Genomic DNA, 20,206 nt, shown 5'->3' on the forward strand with positions numbered 1-20,206 from the left:
GTGCCGCGGCCTGCCCTCGGCCCGCACCACGGCTCGCCTGTTCCTGCAACATATCTTCCGCCTCCACGGCCTGCCGGACCGGTTGGTTTCGGACCGCGGGGCCCAGTTCACGGCCCGCTTCTAGAAAAGCCTGATGGCCGCGCTGGAGGTGCAGGTGTGCCTGTCGTCGTCGCACCATCCGGAGACTGATGGGGGCACGGAGAAGGTCATCGGCATACTGGAGCAGTACCTCCGCTGTTTTGTCAACCAGCAGCAGGACAACTGGGCCGAGTACCTTCCCCTGGCGGAGTTCGCTTTTATTAACTCCCAACACACCTCCACCCAGATGACCCCGTTCCATGCCAACGTCGGATACCATCCACGGCTTTTCCCGTTGACCATCATGGACTCCCCTGTTCCCGAGACCCGGGACTTCCTCTCAGAGCTGCAGGCGGTGCAGCAACTGGTGCGGTGGCAGCTGATCCGGGCGAAAGAGGATTATAAACGGTTTGCCAATCGCGCCCGCCGGGCGACGCCACCGCTGGAAGTAGGAGATCGGGTGTGGTTGTCCACGAAACACCTCCCCACGGACCGGCCGGTGAGGAAACTGGCCCACCGCTTTATCGGTCCCTTCCCTATCGAGGCAGTCATCAATCCGGTGGCCTACCGATTGACTCTACCCCGCTCCATGCGGCTCCACCCTGTTTTTCATCGGTCCCTCCTGGTCCCTGAGGCCCCCGTGAGCCATCTCCGCCGCCCGCCGACGCCTGTCCCCCCAGCCGCAGCTGACGAGGACGACGCCTCGACGTACGAGGTGGACAGTATCCGGGACTCCCGTTGGCTGAAGGGGCGCTTCCAATACCTCATCGCCTGAAAGGGGTACGGGCCCGAGGATTTCACCTGGGTGGACGCGTCTGCCGTTCAGGCCCCTGACCTGGTGCGGGCTTTCCACGAACAGTTCCCGTCCCGACCCCATCCTGACCGTCGGACCCGGGGGAAGGGCCCTGCGGTGGGGGATAGTGTTGTGGCCCCGCCCTCTGAGCCTGTCCCATCGGAGGAAGAAAGCTCCGAGCATGAGGAAGAGGAGTCAGCCAGGCCTCCCTCTCCAGGCCCCTCCCCTCTGGCATTGTCTCAAGTGCCGGCCGAGGGAGAGGAGATAGCTGATTCGAATCAGAGTGATGAAGAAACATCATTCCTGGACGCACGCCTCCGAAGGCGTGATAAACGTTTGCAGCAGCTTAGGAGGCGTGCTAGGGATTAGAACTGAGTCACTGGACCACACCCCAGAGACTATATAATAGAGGGTGGTGGTCAAGGATCCTTGTGACGAACAAAGCAAACCTTGGATAGTCACTAAAGCCTAGTCCGGAACTGCTGAGAGAAAGATTTAAAGTGTCGGACATTTGGACTCTTGAGTATTTATCTTTCTGTTTTACTTTGAAAATAAAGTCACTTGGCAGACGGTGTGTCTATCGCTGCCAAGTGGGAGATAAGACCTGGGTGCGTTCCAAAGTGTTTCCTTAACCCTCGACTGGCTGTGTTGGTGTGTGTGTGGGTACGGGGACAGATCACTAATACAAACAAAAAGCTAAGATTAGCATGAAGAGAGCTAATAGCTCCTATAAAGAATGCTCTCTTTAGAGGAGCTTGTGCGTTCCCGGATTCATATAGGCTTCTCAGGTTCCACATTCCAATTCTTAGTTTTGGGTTTATCATGCTTCTAGCGGACCGGGATATTCTTAGCACCCCTACCCAATTTAAGGGGTGCCCGTACTTGGGGCCATTGTTAGGTTTTGCCGCCATTAACATGATTTTCCTGGGAAATAAATAGTGTAGTAGTCTTCCCTTTGCTTTCTGTACTGCTGTGCACACGTTGTTCAAGTGGCTGCCACCACACCATGTGCTGTTCTTCTGAAGCCGTTCTGACCAATGAGGTCTCCGCTGTCAGTCAATACTGATGAGCCAGCTGCCACTCACCAGGCCTGTTGGTCCACGGGAGGTATTTGATTCCCTCCAACCCACCATTATAGCACATGCTCTGGCGGGGGGCGGGGGGTTCCAGGCTCCCCCTAAGAAAGAAACCTAACTGCCGGTTTGGTGGCAGAAAGGCAGGATTGGCTAGATGGTAAAAAGGCCAGATGTCAACTTGACGTTGGAGCCGTGTCGATATTATCTATGCTTCTCATATAAACGTCGTTGTGAGGTTCGATATTTCTCCTCGTGGGTTGCAGAACTTGTTGTTTTTATTTATTTTTATTTTATTTGTTCAATTTGTATGCCGCCTTTCTCCGAAGACTCAAGGCGACTTACAATGCATTTAAAAACCATATATTAAAACATTAAAAATTAAAACATTAAAAACAATTAAAACCCATTCACACCATTCATGGCCGGATCTCGCCAGATCGCAACAGCGAGATCAACAGCCCCAGGCCTGCCGGAAAAGCCAGGTCTTCACCGCTTTTCGGAAGACCAATAGGGTGGGGATGGTCTGGATCTCAGGAGGTAACTGGTTCCAGAGAGTTGGGGCAGCCACAGAGAAGGCCCTCCCCCGCGGGCCCGCCAGTCAACATTGTTTAGCTGACGGGACCCGGAGGAGATCAACTCTGTGGTATCTTGCCGGTTGCTGGAAGGTTGCTCCTCTATATCTTGATTGCCAGTGTGCCTCTGCCCTTGCTCCAAGAATGATTTTTTTTCAGATGGGCAGGTACTCCAGCTTAAATCTATAACTATAGATTTATGTCATTTTTTGGAGGGACGTAGCTGAGGATTCATCTTGTGAGAAGATGTTGTGGGAACTTCTAAATCAATGAGGATGGAAGATGGATTAGTATTTGTGAGCTCCCCCCGGAGATACGGAGGATCCCGGATCTGCGCACCTTCCGCCGCGCTCTAAAGACCTTTTTATTTCATCAGGCAGGCCTGGCCTAACTTTCTCCCTCTTTTTAAACAATTTTTAATATTTTTAGTATTTTTAATATTCAAAGTTTAAATTTGTTTTAAATTGATTGGGGTTTTAATCTGTCTGGGCCAAACTATTTAATTCGATTTTATTTCTGCTTTTTAAATTTTGTATGTATGTATTTTATTGTTGGCTATTCACCGCCCTGAGTCCTTGGGAGTAGGGCGGTATATAAATCAAATAAAAGTAAAAAGTAAAAGTAAAGCTTAGCGGGCACTGTGCGATGAAACCCTTTGTCTTTCAGCTGTTTCTCAGAGTCTGGGTCCGTCAGTGCAATTACTCCATTGTTAGTCTGTGTGACACTACCTTTTTTTACTATTGAGGTAAGGATTGTTGGTTAAATATATTGCCACAAGGTTGGGAGATTAGTGGAGCCAAATTAAATAGAGGCTTTGCTGTAGATTGTTGTCAGAGCCTCTTTTAGATCATCCAATCTTTGAATAATATTAACTTGCTCAGGTTCTGGCAATACACTGAATAGGTCAATCAGCATTTCTTCTGGCACATCCTCAGCAGTTTCTGCAGCTGTGGGTAACACAGTTTGTATTGGGTGAAATTAAAAAAAATTCCCCTACCGGTTCTGTGGGCATGGCTTGTTGGGGGTGGTCATGTGACTGGGAGAGCGTAGCCAACTTGACATCACTCGCATCGAGGGGCCCCTCATGGGCCCCTCCACTCCCAGCCATTCCTGCGAATGGCAGGAAAATGGGGAGGGGAATATTCCTGCCTATCATCCTTCCCTCAGTCTGTACTGAGATTGAGGAATGGATGACAGGCAGGAAAATCTCCTTCCCCATTTTCCTGCCTTTCATGAAAATGACTCCATTCTAGCTGTTCCCCCTCCGTCCCCCTCCCTCCTGGGGACTACCTTAAAAGGGACAGGCTGCAGCAGCTCCGTTGTGAATGGAGGGAGAAAAGTTAGCATTCTCTCTGCTGCATTTAACATTGAATTCTGTGGTAGACAGAATGCTAACTTTTCTCCCTCCATTCACAACGGAGCTGCTGCTCCCTTTATGGTTCCCTCCTGGCCCCCTCCCTCCTGGGGACTACCTTAAAGGGACAGACTGCAGCAGCTCCATTCTGAATGGAGGGAGAAAAGTTAGCATTCTCTCTTCTGCATTTAACATTGAATTCTGTGGAATATCAAGCAGCTAGAAGAGGTGAGCAGCGACCGGCCGATCGTGGGTGGGCCAAGGAGGGGTAATTACTACCAGTTCGGCGAACTGATGCCCATAATCCCTAGCAGTTCGCCCAAACTGGTCCAAACCGGTAGGATTTCACTCCTGGTTTGTATATCACCCCTTTGCCTTCTCAGGATCAATTCAGCTGCAGCAGCCTTAGGCTTAGCAGCAAGAGGTGTTGCAGCTTGGATTTAAAGCAACAGTTCCCTCTGCACCCAGAGATGAAATGCTGTTTCAGGAGTGGACACACTTTGTCTGAGCAAAAGACCTGTATTGGAAATATTGAAAAGGTGCTCAAAAGGGCTTCATTCTAAAGAGCATAGAGGGAATTGTGGGCTGCTTGAACGATAGGAGAATTCTCATACATTACCTTCTCGCTGGCAGCCACTCTGTGTGTAGTAGATCTATCAGACTGAATTAGATCTATCGGAATAGATCTATCAGAGTCCCTGAGCCAGCAGAGCAGCTGGCTCAGGGACTGCCTAACAGCTTCTCTATCACTCCAACACCCTCTATTCACTCTGTTGTAAACTTGCAAGGTAACCTGGTTAGTCTGCAGACTGTAGTTATATTGGTCTTAGGCCTTTACCTGATTGAGTGTTTTCTTTATGAGTGTCACATTTTTGGAAGGAAGACAAGGGCCTTCTCTAGTTTTATCTTCTGAATTAGCCATCCCATATCTATCCATGGTTGTCCTCCCAAGTCTTTCTGCAGTATTTGGGTGGCTCCTAACAAACTTTGCAAAAAGATTCTTTCAGGCAGTCAACCTTATTTATGACAGTTGATAAAAGTTCATAGATTGAGTTTACAGATTGAACTGTAAGCAAAAATTGCCTAGAGAGGAAATCTGTCATATGTTCCCCCTTTAAATTTATTACATCTCCCTCCTGTGCAAGGAAGGCTTCTGCTGAGTTCCAAGGAGGGGAACCACTCTGTGAGACAGAGGAGGAAAGTTCTACATGTTGTTTCAAGTTCGGTTTGTAAGTCCCATTCCAATGAGTCACATAAATTAAATTTATCTGATAAGGCGGCTGCAGACAAGTTACTTACTGGAACAGAGTGTTTGTTTGCAGTATAATCCTCCATTTTCTGTTGATTCAATGGCTTGGATGACCTCTGTGTTGCAGAGTGCTGTCTCTTTCTCTTTTTCCCCATTCTTAAAAATCCTGACTTGTAGGGGACTTCCGGGGTGATGTCATGGTGTTGCGATCTAAGAAGCGGAGCTCTGTCTTCTTGGATTGAATTTCCACGCTTGGAAACCGATAATGGCGAGAGTTGACCCTGGAGAGGTTGGTTCTGTAGAGGGGAAATTCTCGGGGTAACAGGGAGGTGCGCGATCCCGTTACGGAAGGAAGAACCCCTTAATTTTCAGCATGGAAGAGACTAGCTGTAATGGTCGGATCCAGAGGCGTGACGGCCAATTTGAATAGAGAAGGAAGCAAGAAGTGGAAAAACAGCTAGAAGCATCGGTGAACTGAGACGGGAAAGAGTAAGTTACTGGGCTACTTCCCTAAATTGGTGGAACTTAAAAGGTGAGACAAGGGAGCCTCTAAAAAGAGAAAAAGCGGCACCCCAGGCAGTGGAGCGGAACAGCGTAAAAGAAGTGGAAGAGAGAAAAGAGGACGATTGGAAGAGCTGAAAGGAAGAGAAAGGAAGGAACTTGAATTTCGGTAAAGACTGGGACTAATTTGATCGGGATTTGAAAGTGAAAGAAGGTGGACTGTGGATTTAACAATCTAAATGACGAGGTCTGGAGTGTGGATCAGAGTGACAGCAACAGTGACAGTGCATATTAAGAGGAGCAGACATCTTCAAAGAAGGAGTTAGAAAGTAGTGAACAGGACAGGATTGGACGGTGTGAGGAAGTAGGAGAACAGAGGACTTGTTTAGAATTATCAAGAAAATGTAGGCTGGGGAGATTAGAAGCCAGAGGTATTGTGTATATTGTATATTTAGAAGTAAATAATTTGGTATATGTCTAGATTATCTTTACTTTTATTATTGTCATTATTGGTTATTCAACTGACTCTTGAAAATAGTGGTATATTATAAGATAGTGTATATAAATAGATAAGTCTAGCTGCAAATAGGGATAAATAATTTATATATGGAGTGATTACTATTACTGTTTGTTTTGCCTTGTCTTTCTGCCTTTTTGACTTTGAAGTAATATATTCTTGTTTATGTAGGTATTGTTAATTGAATTTAGAGTGAAATTGATATTGATAAGGTTGGAAGATAGAATTAACTAATTATTAATCATTTTTATTATAACTATATATTATTATTAATTACACTATTAATTATACTATCTAATTATTCAAATATTTAATTATTCTAATTATTGAACTCTAAAAGAACTGTAATTGAGGGAAATTTTAATACTTAAAAGTAGATAGAAAAGATAAACTATAGGAGGAGAAGGGAAATAGATTTGTGTATGGTTTTGTGGAAGAAATTTTTTGGGAAATTAGATATGTCAAATACAGCAACCAAAACTGCAAAGAAAGTCACACAAATGACTGCCTCTCCAGCAGGACAAAAACTGATAGGCGATGTTGGGAGGTGAGAAAGCAGGGACTTCAATGAATCTACAAAGCATGCAGACATCTCTGAATATGATTCAGGAGGTACTTCTGAAGACTCAAGAATCGATTGGAAAGAATCATGAGGAATTGAAAAACAATATGGATGAAGTTAAAGGCGATATAAGAAAATTAGACAATAAAATAGGAGAAATACAAGAGACAATTGTTAAGAATGACCAGAGGATAAAAATTGTGGAGGAAAGAACTGAACAGACAGAAAAAAAACTAGAGGAGACAGAAAAGAAATCGATGGCAATGAATCGAGAATTTGAGGACGCAATAACGTTTCTCAAAATGGACAACTCCGCGTTTTACTTATGATTCCAGAATACACAAGAAAATAAAGAAGACCTCCTGAGTCTTATGATAGAGTTGTAGCTGGCAGTTTGAAGAAGAATAAGAGTGAGTTACAACATGGTATCGATGAGTTGTATAAGATGCATACCAATTATGCATGATGGAATAAATTGCCACAGGAGGTACATATACGATTTACTAAAAGAACAATTAGAGATGAAATCTATAGAAGAACCCGAGATACAACATTGACATATAAGGGGAAAGAGATCCTGACTCTTAAACAAATACCCAGGAGGGTAAGGGAGCAAAGACAGAGTTACCACTTTCTCTCCTCCCAACTTATCAAATATAAGATCATGTTTCGGTGGCTTATCCTGGAGGGCTTGCTAGTGATCTGGCAAGATAAAAAAATTAGCTTGGATACAATAGACAAGGCCCGGGAGTTTTATGAACAGTGTATAATAACAGATGAAGAGAGCAGGGGTGAAATGTAAAATTTGTTACTACCAGTTCTGTGGGCGTGGCTTGGTGGGGGGGTAATGTGTGTTAAGGATATTCTTGGCTCATAACCAATGTTATGGGTTATTGAGCAGAGTACCCCTTGAGTATGCACATGAAAGCGGCTGACAGTGAATAACCACAGTTAATATACTGACACACTGAGCTGTGGTAGTCTTTTACTTTTGGAAAAAAGTAAAGCAAAGTCCAATAACAATCCAAGTCATACACAGATAAGGTGATAGTTAAAATATCAATTCAGGGATATTCCAAGTACAAAGTCTTCTTACCAGTTGTTGTCAATACACAATAAAACAATTCTTCTTGAGTTTTCAAACAGGAACAAGTTCAGTATTCCCGCCTGGAGCAATGCTCTCTACATGGGGCTCCCCTTGAGGAGCACCCGGAGCACCGGGAGGTTCCAGCTGGTCCAGAATGTGGCCGCGCGGGTGGTTATGGGAGCGACGGGGCGCTCCCATGTGACCCCCCTCCTGCCGAGCTGCACTGGCTCCCAGTGGTTTTCCGGGTGCGCTTCAAGGTTTTGGTTACCACCTTTAGAGCGCTCCATGGCTTAGGACCGGGGTATTTACGAGACCGCCTTCTGCCACCAGTAGCCTTTCACCGACCAGTACGCTCCCATAGAGAAGGGCTCCTCAGGGTGCCGTCGGCCAAACAATGTCGACTGGCGGCCCCCAGGGGGAGAGCCTTCTCTGTGGGGGCACCCGCCATCTGGAATGAGCTCCCCCCGGAGATACGGAGGATCCCGGACCTGCACGCTTTTCGCCGTGCCATCAAAACATTTCTTTTTCAGCAGGCCGGCCTGGCCTAACCTCTCTTTTAAACTTAAAAATTTTTAAATTTTAAATTTGTCTTAAGAATTTGGGGTGTTTTAAATTTTGTTTTCCAGGCCAAATTATTTAATTGTATTTTAATGCTCTGACGATCCCAGCTGTGTTGCCTGATCATCAGAGCCTTTTCAAAGCATTTTTTAAACCACCTCTTCCCCAGAAAATGCTTTGAAAAGCCTCTGAGATCCCAGCTGAGCCACGCGATCATCAGAGGCTTCTTTTTTACTTTTAAAAGCATTTTTTCGGAGGAAGAAATTGTAGAAAAAATGCTTTTAAAAGTAAAAGCAGGGGGCGCAGGGATTTTTGCTACCAGTTCTCCAAACCACCCGCCGCCATTGCTGCTGGATCGGGCGATCCGGTCCGAACCGGGAGCATTTCACCCCTGGAAGAGAGGGAAAGTGGGGAGGAGATAGAAGTTAAGAGTCAGGAAGAAGGAAAGGAGTCAGAAACGGAGTTACAGGAGAGGACTGAAAAAGAACAGCAGTACAGAATAGGGACAAGGTCAAGGACACGGACACAAAAAGAACCGAACTTAAGGAAAAGAAACTAGGATCATCAGTAGAAGGTAAATGGACAAAGAAATTAAATTAATTTCCATTAACATCAGTGGTCTAAATTCTCCAGCCAAAAGGAGACAAACTCTAGCTAAATTACAAAAGCATAACACAGATATCACATACCTACAAGAAACTCACATCAAAAGACAACAAGGACATCTATTGGAAGCCCCTAAATTAGGAAACCTTTACTCAGCTCTTGCACCACAAAAAAAGAGAGGAGTAGTTACATATATTAAAGATTGGCTACAACCGAAACAAATTTATGCAGATGATGAAGGTAGAATTTTATTAATTGAGATAACAATAAGGGGAAAAAACTAGACAAAGGGAATTTTACTACAAATTACATAAAAAGATAGCGGAATTGGAAAGTGAAAATATTTTCTTATTGGGGGATTTTAATTCGGTTGTAGATCCAAAACAAGATTATAGATTGGGGAAGAAAAATAAAAAACAGAGGAAGATACTGCCATCTACTTTTTTTGATATGGTGCAAGAGTTGAATCTAAAAGATATCTGGAGAGAATGAAATCCACAAAAAAAAAAAACCAATATACTTTTTATTCTAACCCACATGATTCATGGTCCAGAATAGATATGATTTGGACGGATTTGGAACTAACTAAAAATATAGATGAAGTTGAAATAGCAACTAATATAACTAACTAACTAATAACTAACTAATGGGCAGCCCATTGATACTAAAATGGAAAGGAAGGCATAAATTAAGAGGAAGATGGACCATGAATCAAAAAGTGATAAAAAAAAAAAGTATATAGAATGGATGGGAAAAGAACTGGATTTTTTCTTGAAGGAGAATCTAAATGAGGATACGACCTTACAGAACCTTTGGGATACAACCAAGGCTTATGTCAGAGGCCTAATGATTGTATACGGGATAAGGGGAAATAGAGAAAAAAAAGAAACAACAATTGGATCTACAAGAGAAATTGGAAGAATTAAAATGTAAAATGCAGACATCCCCAGATAAGAGAAGCAGAGAGGAAAGGGATTTGACCAAACAAAATAAATCTGCTCTCCCAGGAGGAAATGGCCCAAAAGAGCCTTGGTGGCGCAGCAGACTAAAGCACTGTTAAGTAATACCAGCTGCCTGCAGTTATTGCAAGTTCAAATCTCACCAGGCTCAAGGTTGACTCAGCCTTCCATCCTTTCGAGATAGGTAAAATGAGGACCCGGTTTGTGGGGGCAATAAGCTGACTTTGTATAAAAAAGAACACCGCTTTGGGGGGGGGGGTGAAAGCCCTACTAAGCAGGTATGTACAAAAGTATGAAGGCTATTGTTTAATGCATTGTAAGCCGCCCTGAAGGCATCCTTTTATGCCAGAAAAGGATGGCATATAAATCGAACCAATAAATAAATAAATTTAAAACAGTGAAGCAGATACACTTTGAACATGCTTTGAATGGTCCTGCGCATGCGCAAGATGGCCGTCTCCCGGGGTATCTGCTGACGGGACGGTGAAGGATTTGACTATTTGGGGCGGTCGGGGGCCGCTTTTCCATCTTCTGGCCCCATGCCCATCTTGCTGAGCACCTGGCGGCTCTGATGAGCCATCCAGACCAGGGATAGGCTTCAGGATGGCACGAACTGGCACGAGAACCAGCATGGAGGGATTGCATCAGCTGGGACGCTGTTAGTAGGGCAGCGGCGGTCTCTATGATCGCGCCTAGGCCGCGGAGAGCTGGTCTGCTTGGCGCGGCTGGGTTGCCGGGAAGCCGTATACAGCCGCATACAGCTATTCCGGGACCCTGCAGTGCTGTGGCGGCGAGGGAGGATCGTCAGGCGCCGTAGGGAGCCAGAGGAAGGTGATAGTGGCGAAATCGGCAATGGCAGAGACCGCATTGATGGCAGCTGATTCAATTAACTGTAGACTGAGGGGACTTATCGCCCAGTTTGATTTAGCTGGGTCTTTACAACCTCCCTTGTCTTTGTGGCCACCAGAAGAATTGGACAATTTCTGTTCTGAGAGGATGGGACTTTTTCATTTGGGTGAGTGTGCCAGTGAAGATCCAGGGTTGTTGGTGAGGTGGCTAGAGGGGGATTGGCAATTTTCCCATCTTTATCTCCCCCCTTGGAACCCCTCCCCTCCTCTTGTAGCCCCCCCCCCCCCCCCGATTACTGCCCTTACTCCGATTTTGGCCAGCCTATCTTTACCAGCTTCAGTGGTTAATTGGACTTTAGCATCACCCTTCTTTATTATACTGCCATCTGATCTCCTTCTTCTCTCTATCTCTGTGTGGTTTCAATTCTGCCTCCTTTTCATCGCTTTCCATCGATCTCGTCATGCCGGAGGGGGACAGCAGGCAATGGGCGAAGGAACAGAGTCTTTGGACAATTACTGCTGCTTTATTCCGGAGGAATGTGTTATGATCTTTGCCGGTGGCTTTTGTCATCTAGTTTGCCGTGAGAGGGCAGCTGTGGCTGACTCCCCTGGATAATCATCACAGCTGCTCTTTGACTTGTCCATCGCTGTGAGAGAGTGGTAGTTTTTCCAGTACTTCAAGCCCAACTGCTTTGCATTTACTATCCCCTGTTGTTGTTTTTTTTTTACCATCTCCGACGACCACAGTCATCTTTCACTTGTTTCTGCCCATATTTTTTTTTTATTGCAAAAGTTTTACAATTACATTTTCACCCCTTTTTCCCCCCCCACCTCCCCCCCCAAACTTCCCAACCTCCCTATCCCTCCCTAACCCTCCCCTCCCCCCAGACTTCCCTATAATATACTCATACTCATAAAGAACCCTAATATAACACTTATATATAAACTTGAACCCCTCCCTCCCCTGTATAATTTTTCTCTTTATCTCATTACATTAAAAAATTTCTAATACATTATTTTCAAATAAAAGCTATTTGATACTTTCTAGTTTGATATTTGTTCTGAACATATTCTATCCACCTTTTCCATTCCCATTCATAAGTCTCTTGTGAGCAATCTTTTAAGTATGCTGAAATCTTCGCCATCTCTGCAAAACTGGCCATCTTCAAAGTCCATTCCTCAATAGTGGGCAAAGCTTCATTTTTCCAATATTTACCTATCAACAATCTTGCTGCTGTTATCATATACAATATCAGTTTTGTTTCACCCGATGTAAAACCCTTAACTATACCCAATAAAAACAGTTGTGGAGAGAACTGAATTTTTTTCTTCAAGACATTCTGCATGACCCACCAAATTTTTATCCAAAAAGCCTTAACTTTCCTACAGGTCCACCAAATATGATAATACGTAGCATCCAAACATTCACATCTCCAACATTTTGGCTGAACATTAGGGTACATACATGACAACTTTTTAGGATCTAAATGCCATCTATAAAACATTTTGTAGAAATTTTCCCTCAGGTTCTGCGACTGTGTAAATTTAACATTCTGAACCCAAATTTTTTCCCATGTTTCCAGCATCACTGGTTCTTCAAAATTCTGTGCCCACTTAATCATACAATCTTTAACTAATTCAGTTTCTGAATCTCTTTCTAGCAAAACATTATAAAGCCTTTTGATATGCATTGGACCTTTCTCTCTTATATGTCTAACCAATTCTTCCTCATGCAACATAATACCAGTTTTTTGGTCCTCTTTCCATCTCAATTGTAATTGATTATATTGTAACCAAGTTAAATTAATCCCTTCATCCAACAGTGTCTGCAATGTCTTCAGCTGCCATCTGCCCGCATCTGTAAAAAGAACCTCTTTATATAAAAACCCCCCGAGTGACATTATATTTGTATTCCACAAAGTATGACCAAGATCCAGCCATAGCGGTATTTTATAATCCCATTTGAATCGGTGCTTCTTCCAAACTCTCATCAAAGAATCTCTAAGTATATGACTTTTAAATACTTTATCCACTTTGTTCTCATAAAATAAGTAGGCATGCCATCACATGAGTCATATACTTTCTGCCCATATTTTTAACTGGCTTATACTTCGGCGGACCTCCGCTCACTGCGAGATGCCCCCCTCTCGCAGTCATGGCCTTCCTATTTATCAAAGGCCTACCTCAAGGATGGGTTTTGGAACCCCGAGTGGTGGCATGCTTCAAAGCAGGTCTTGAGGGGTTTTTTAATTAGGGTTTTTAATCAAATTTTAAGGGGACCTGGGAGGTGGGGGGTGAAAAATGAGCCGGGGGCGGCTCTCACGGTTCAGCCATCTAGCTCGACCAAAGTTGGCGGGGTGAAGGGAGGGGAGGGGAAAGAAGAGGCTCGGTGGAGTGAGGGTCTTCCGATCCCGGTGATGGTTGGGAGGGGCAGGGAGTGTGAGAGAAGGGGATCTGGGGAGCGCCCCTGCTGCATCCAGCCGGTGGTGCGCTCCAGCCCCCTGGCCTTATCCTGCTTCCCCAGGGGTGTAGGAGTGCGGAGCCCTGGACTCCGGCTGGTGTATCTGAATGCCAGGTCTGTGGTGAACAAGGCCCTCCTCGTCCGAGATTTAATTGAGGAGGACGCGGACCTGGCATGCATTACGGAGACCTGGTTAGGGCCAGAGGGAGGCGTCCCTCTCATCGATTTATGTCCCCCAGGCTTCCGTGTGCTGCACCAGCCACGACTCCAGGGTAGGGGCGGGGTGGCGGCGGTTGTTATTAGGGAAAGTCTCAGTCTCAGGGAGGTCACTGTTCCTCAGATAGGCGGGTGTGAGTCCCTCCTTCTGAAATGGGACCCTGGAGTTCAGTCGGGTCTGTTGGTTACGTACCTATCTCCCAGCTGCGTAGCCTCAGCCCTGCCACACTGCTAGATGTCCTGGCCGAATTGGCGGTTGAACTCCCCAACCTTCTGGTTGTGGGAGATTTCAATCTGCCATCGGCCAGGGAGACATCTGAATCAGTCCAGGAGTTCATGGCCTCCATGACGGCCATGGATCTAACTCAGGTTCTACAGGGCCCAACTCATAAGGGAGGACACCCACTCGACCTGGTTTTTCTCTCTGGACAGTGGATAAATGATCGTGATAGGGGAAACTTGTCAACCTATCCCCTGTCATGGTCCGATCATTCCCTCCTCAGGCTGGACTTTCTGTCATCCCCCACCGCTGGGAGGCAAAACCAGTGAGATTGTTCCGCCCCAGGCGCTTGATGGACCCGGAAGGGTTCCTGACGGAGCTTGGGCCTTTTCTCACCTCCTTATCCCACGATTCGTCTGAGGCCCTGGTCGCGGCCTGGGAACAGGCCACGGTGGGGGCCTTGCATCAAATCGTGCCTTTGCGGTCTCTGATCCCGGGTGGCTCCCTGATTCACCGTGGAGCTCAGGGAAATGAAGCGTCGGAGAAGACGCCTGGAGGGCGATTGGAGATCCTCCCAATCCGAATCTGACCGAACACAGTTAAGAACCCATATTAGGTCTTATCTTATGGCAATGGAAGTGGCAAAGCGCCATTATTTTGCTGCTCTCATTGCATCTGCAGAAAATCGCCCAGCCGCTTTGTTTAGAGTGACCCGCTCTCTCCTCAATCATGGAGTGAGGGAGGACCCCTTGCAGGGCAGAACTGAGGATTTTGTACAGTTTCTGCAAGATAAAATCACTCAGATTCGGACTGGGTTGGACTCTACTGGGCAGAGTCTGATGAGTCGACAGGGGCCTGTCCTGATGGTAACATCTGGGTTGAATTTGAGCCTGTTTTGATGGATGAAGTGGACAGGATCATGGGTCGACTGGGTGCCTCCACATGTTTATTGGACCCTTGTCCCTTCTGGCTCGTTTCTGCAGCCAGGGAGGTGACTGGAAGCTGGATGCAAGCGGTTGTCAATGCTTCTTTGAGGGAAGGGGTCTTCCCCGCCACACTCAAAGAGGCGGTGGTTCATCCCCTCCTCAAGAAGCCCACCCTGGATCCAGACTCCCTTAATAACTATCGTCCAGTCTCCAACCTTCTCTTTATAGCGAAGGTTGTTGAGTCTGTGATGGCACAGCAGCTCCCGCAGTTCCTGGAGGAAACTGACTACCTAGACTTGTATCAATCGGGTTTCAGGTGCGGTTACAGCATGGAAACGGCATTGGTCGCCCTAGTAAATGATCTCTGGCAGGCCAGGGATGGGGGTTGTTCCTCCATCCTGGTCCTTGTTGACGAGGGGAAGAGAGATCCACCCCGAGGCCCCCTTACTTGTGGGGTGCCTCAGAGGTCGGTTCTCTCCCCTCTGCTCTTTAACATCTACGCTGGGTGAGATCATTCGTGGTTTCAGGGTGAGGTACCATCAATATGCTGATGACACTCAGCTTTACATCTCCATCCCGGATCACCCTGGGGATGCCCTTTCTGTGATGTCCCACTGCCTGGAAGCGGTTCGGGCCTGAATGGGAAGAAACAGACTCAGACTCAACCCATCCAAGACTGAGTGGCTGTGGATACTGGCATCTCTTGATCTAGTGGCCCCGTCACTAGTGATGGGAGGGGAGACCCTTACTCCCTCAGAAAGGGTCCGCAATCTGGGGATCCTCCTGGATTCACGGCTATCCCTAGAAGATTATTTGACGGCTGTGACCAGGAGGGTCTTCGCACAGGTACGCCTTGTGCGCCAGTTGCTAGATCGGGATGCCCTTGCCATGGTCACTCATGCCCTTGTTACATCTTTGTTTTGTTTTTGTAAGCCGCCCTGAGTCCTACGGGAGAAGGGCGGCATATAAATTACATAAATAATAATAATAATAAATAAATAAATAATAAATAAATAAATAAATAAATAAATAAATAAATAAATAAATAAATAAATAAATAAATAATAAATAAATAAATGCTAATAAGCCAGGGAGATGGTTGGCCTACAAATTAAAAAAGGATAAATTAATACAGCAAATTCAAAAAGACTTAGATATTTGGGCCAAATTACAATTATCCTTAATAGGTAGAATAGCCGTGATAAAGATGAATGTATTACAGGGGTGAAATGCTCCCGGTTCAGACCGGATCGCCAAATCCAGTAGCGATGGCAGTGGGTGGTTCAGAGAACCGGTAGCAAAAATCCCTGCGCCTCCCCCACCATGCCCAGTCACATGATCATCAGAGGCTTTTTTTTTTTTTTACTTTTAAAAGCATTTTTTCTACAACCTCTTTCGATGAAAAAAAGCTTTTAAAAGTAAAAAAGAAAGCCTCTGATGATCACGGAGCTCAGCTGGGATCCTCAGAGCCTTTTCAAAGCATTTTTTTCTGCAGCCTCTTGATCGAAAAGGTGGTAAAAAAAATGCTTTGAAAAGTCTCTGACGATCCCAGCTGAGTTGCCTAATCGGCAGAGAGGCTTTTCAAAGCATTTTTTAAAAAGCCTCTCTGACGATCCCAGCTGAGTTGCCTGATCGGCAGAGGCTTTTCAAAGCATTAGAAAAAATGCTTTGAAAAGTTAAAAAAGAAAAAGTTGGCCACGCCCACCCAGTCACATCCCCACCCCCACCAAGCCACGCACACAGAACCGGTAGTAACACATTTTACATTTCACTCCTGATGTATTGCCTAAATTATATCTTTTTCAATCGATACCAATTAGACTACGGAAACTGTTTTTTGAATATCTAAATAGAACGATACGTAAATTCATTTGGCTGGGGAAAAAAGCCCGAATAAAACGTAAACTTCTGCAGGACTCCAGAACCAAAGGAGGATTTGGCCTGCTCGATTGGGAATTATATTATCAGGCAGCTGCAATAACTTGGTTAAAAGATTAAGAAATAAATCCAATTAAGAAATAAGAGAATATTAATATTGGAAGGGCATGACCTCCAGTTGGGATAGCGTGCATTCCTTTGGGAAGGGAAAATTAAGACACATACATACTTCCAGAGACATCTAGTGTGAAATGCTTTGATCGATACTTGGAATATTATAAAGAAAAATCGTTATATGAAAGTTCCAGTTTGGATATCAATGATATTCCAATGTATTGGATTTAAATAAAATAGTAAGATATTCAGACCTATTAGATGAAATTGGAAATTTAAAGTCAGAACAGGCTCTAATAAAACAAGGAATAATAATTGACTGGTGGCCATACTTACAGATTAAAACAAAATATAAAAAAGATAAGGAACAATTTGGCATATACAGAGAACAATTGGAATTTGATAAGATATTATTAGGATCCGGGAGGGAAATGATAATAAAAATGTATAATTTTTTATTGAAATCTAAAATGGAAGAGGAAACTGTGAAAGAAACAATGATTAGTTGGGCAAAAAATTTTGGACATAATATTCATTTGGATCAATGGGATAGATCCGTGATGGCGAACCTATGGCATGCGTGCCACAGGTGGCACATGTAGCTATATCTGTGGGTACGCCAGCTCAGCTCTGGCGCTCATGTGCGCGCTGGCCACCTGATTTTCGGGCCTTCTGGGCCCACCAGAAGTAGGGAAACATGCTGTTTCCTGCCTCCGGAGGGCCTGGGGGGGGGAAGTCCCGTTTTTCTTCCTCACCTGGCTCCAGATCCTCTCTATGCATCTGGGGAAGGCGAAAACAGCCTTCCCCACTTCCTCGGAGGCCCTCCAGAGACCTGAAATGGCCCATTTCCCAACTCCCGGTGGGACAGGAAGTGACGTGTTTTGCTCTTCCCTAGCCTCCAGAGACTCCTATCTGGCCATCGCGTATCAGGAGTGTACCAGTAGCGTACCAGGGGGAGGTTGCGCACGCATGCGCAGGGCGGGTTGCATAGAATTATGGGTGTGGGCATGCACATGCACGAACCTTCCTCACCCCCCCTTCCTGGCACGCGATGGTAAAAAGGTTAGCCATCACTGGGATAGATTATGGGAGAGAATTTACAAACTAACAATGTCAGCTGCTTATAAAGAAAATCTTTACAAAATGTTCTACTGATGGCATTTGCCACCAGTGAGATTGGCCAGGATGTTCTTTAATAGATCTCCGAATTGTTGGAGGTGTGGACACAAACAAGGGACATTCTACCACATGTGGTGGACATGTTCTAAGATTAGGAAAGTTTGGGGCAAGATTAAAAAATGGCTGGATGAAATAACAGGGCAGAAGATAGAAAGAAAGCCAGAACTGTTTCTCCTGGGTATTCTGGAAGGGAAAATGCAGAAAAGTATACAATATATCATATTACATATACTAACGGCAAGTAGAATTGTGATAGCACAAAATTAGAAACAACCACACACCCCTCCAGATCAAATCATAATAAAACAAATATACAAATGTGCAGAGAAAATGAAGGAGAGGGAGGACACCGAGTACTATTTAATATGGAATAAATGGTATTCCTGGCTGGAGAGTAAACATTTAATGAAATGGTGAAATGTAAAATTTAAGGGATGTTTTTGTTATGAGATCGAATTGCCTGCAATTTCTGCAGGTTCGAATCTTACCAGGCTCAAGGTCGACTCAGCCTTCCATCCTTTCTAAGGTAGGTTAAATGAGGACCCAGTTTGTGGGGGCAATAAGCTGACTTTGTATAAATATACAAAAGTATGAAGGCTATTGCTTAATGCATTGTAAGCCACCCTGAGTCTCCGGAGAAGGGCGGCATATAAATCAAATTAAAAAAAAAAAATAGAAATCAAGATAATTTAAATAAAGATGTAAGTTTAAGATAGAGATATTTAGAACTAGAATTTGTGTAAAGAGGTTAAATAGGTTAGAGATACCGATGCAGAAAAGTTGTTAGTATTGAAAGTTTGATGTTTATTTTTGGTTGTTTATATTTTTTTGGTGTGTGTGTGTGTTTCTGTGTTTTTCTTGCTTTTTTTGTGTGTGTATTATGTTTCTTTTTGTACTGTGTATTTTAATATTTGGAAATTTAATAATTTTTTTTTTAAAAAAAAATCCTGGCTTGTAGTATTGTTAAAATGTATCTAAAACAAATGGTAGCCTCACTATATGTGTTTTTATAAAAGTCAGGTATAGATTAAAAATAGATTAAAAATGAGTTAAAAATATAAAAATACTTAAAAATATTTTTTTTAAAATTTACATATTTTAAAATTTTTAAATATTTACAAAATATTTTTAAAAAAGAAAAACCTAATTTACTTTTGGAGGAGCTCTTTACAGCCATTGCTGCCATCTTAGCTCCACCCCGCTGTTTATTTTAAATTCTTAAAGCTTTTAAAGAAACAGGGTGTTTTTTTCTTATAATAAGGATTGAAGGTACTTATCCAGTGTTTCCAGCCTTCTCATTTTGAAGGCATCTAACCTCTTTAAAGTAGTTTATAGGCAATTTCTAAAAAGTTACTAGCAAAGGAAATGCAAACACAATGTCCTTTGGAACGCTCCAATTACAACTACAATTTCCTCAGTTTCTAGTTGGCTTATCCTTTGGAGACTGCTGTCTTGTGTAGCCTCATTTAGAGAAAGAACTGTAAGGAACACAGTTTGGGTGGTCTCATGTCACGCTTTGCCCAGATAGGATTAAAGGAGCTGATCTATTTTTTAGTTCCCTGTTCTTAATCACAGTCCACCACTTTTCCCCAGAAGTTACTCATTTATTTAATTGGGCTATCTTTATCTAGCTCTAGATAAAAAGGAGCCCATATTAATGTGGAAATACTGAAAATTCAAGTTTCACAAACTTTTAAGCACCGTTGTATATTGTGTTTATAGGGTGTAAATCCCAGGAGAAAAGAGGAAAAAATCATAAATACGACTCCAAATCAGCACGGTTTAAGAAGAAAGCAAAGGAAAACTCTCTGAGACACTTTAAAACCTCCAGCCAACATCAGCACCGTTCCACTAGTGAAGATGAGGATGAGGATGAGAGTGTCCCTGCCAGTTATCACACTGTATCTTTACAGGTTAGTCAAGACGTAAGTATAGCCATGATTTTTTCCTCTCCCTGTGTTTTTTCTAGTGTAATATCTATAAGTTAACTAGATACTTATTCACATTGTTTTATCTTGTGTGACTTTTAAAACACAAATAGAGAGGGGAAAAGAGAAACAGATTTGAATCAGAATGTCAATGGGGCCTTTCCTATAATTAAGAATATTATTTATTTATTAAACTTCCATCCTGCTTTCATTACTTTATAAGTAACTCCAGGCAGTAAACATACACAATACTCTTTCCTTTTCCTATTTTCCCCACAACAAAACCCTGTGAGGTGGGTTAGACCAAGTGGGTATTTCATGCCAAAGGTGGAACTGGAACACACAGTTTCCTGGTTTCTAGGCCAGAACTTTAATCACTATGCCAAACAGGCTCTGAGGAGCAGTTTGGATTGGATTATTACTTAGAGAAGGGAGCTCTCTCCTTGAATGCTGTAAACTATTTGTATTTATTGAATTTGTATACCGCCCTACTCCCGAAGGACTCAGCATAAACTAAGCATAAT

At 44.1% G+C, this 20,206-nt stretch overlaps 1 protein-coding gene across 1 annotated transcript in view; it reads left to right on the forward strand.

The window, feature by feature from the left end:
* GBF1 (golgi brefeldin A resistant guanine nucleotide exchange factor 1) overlaps window positions 1–20,206 on the forward strand; it is a 374,794-nt gene that overhangs the window by 308,295 nt on the left and 46,293 nt on the right. The window contains exon 33 of the mRNA XM_070946393.1: window positions 19,477–19,679. Within this exon, the coding sequence (XP_070802494.1) occupies window positions 19,477–19,679 (203 nt within the window). The remainder of the gene's footprint in view (window positions 1–19,476; window positions 19,680–20,206) is intronic.

This window comes from Pituophis catenifer, unplaced genomic scaffold, assembly GCF_029215685.1.
Source record: "Pituophis catenifer annectens isolate HBS135680 unplaced genomic scaffold, rPitCat1.0.hap2 SCAF_6, whole genome shotgun sequence".
Taxonomy (NCBI): Eukaryota; Metazoa; Chordata; class Lepidosauria; order Squamata; family Colubridae; genus Pituophis; species Pituophis catenifer.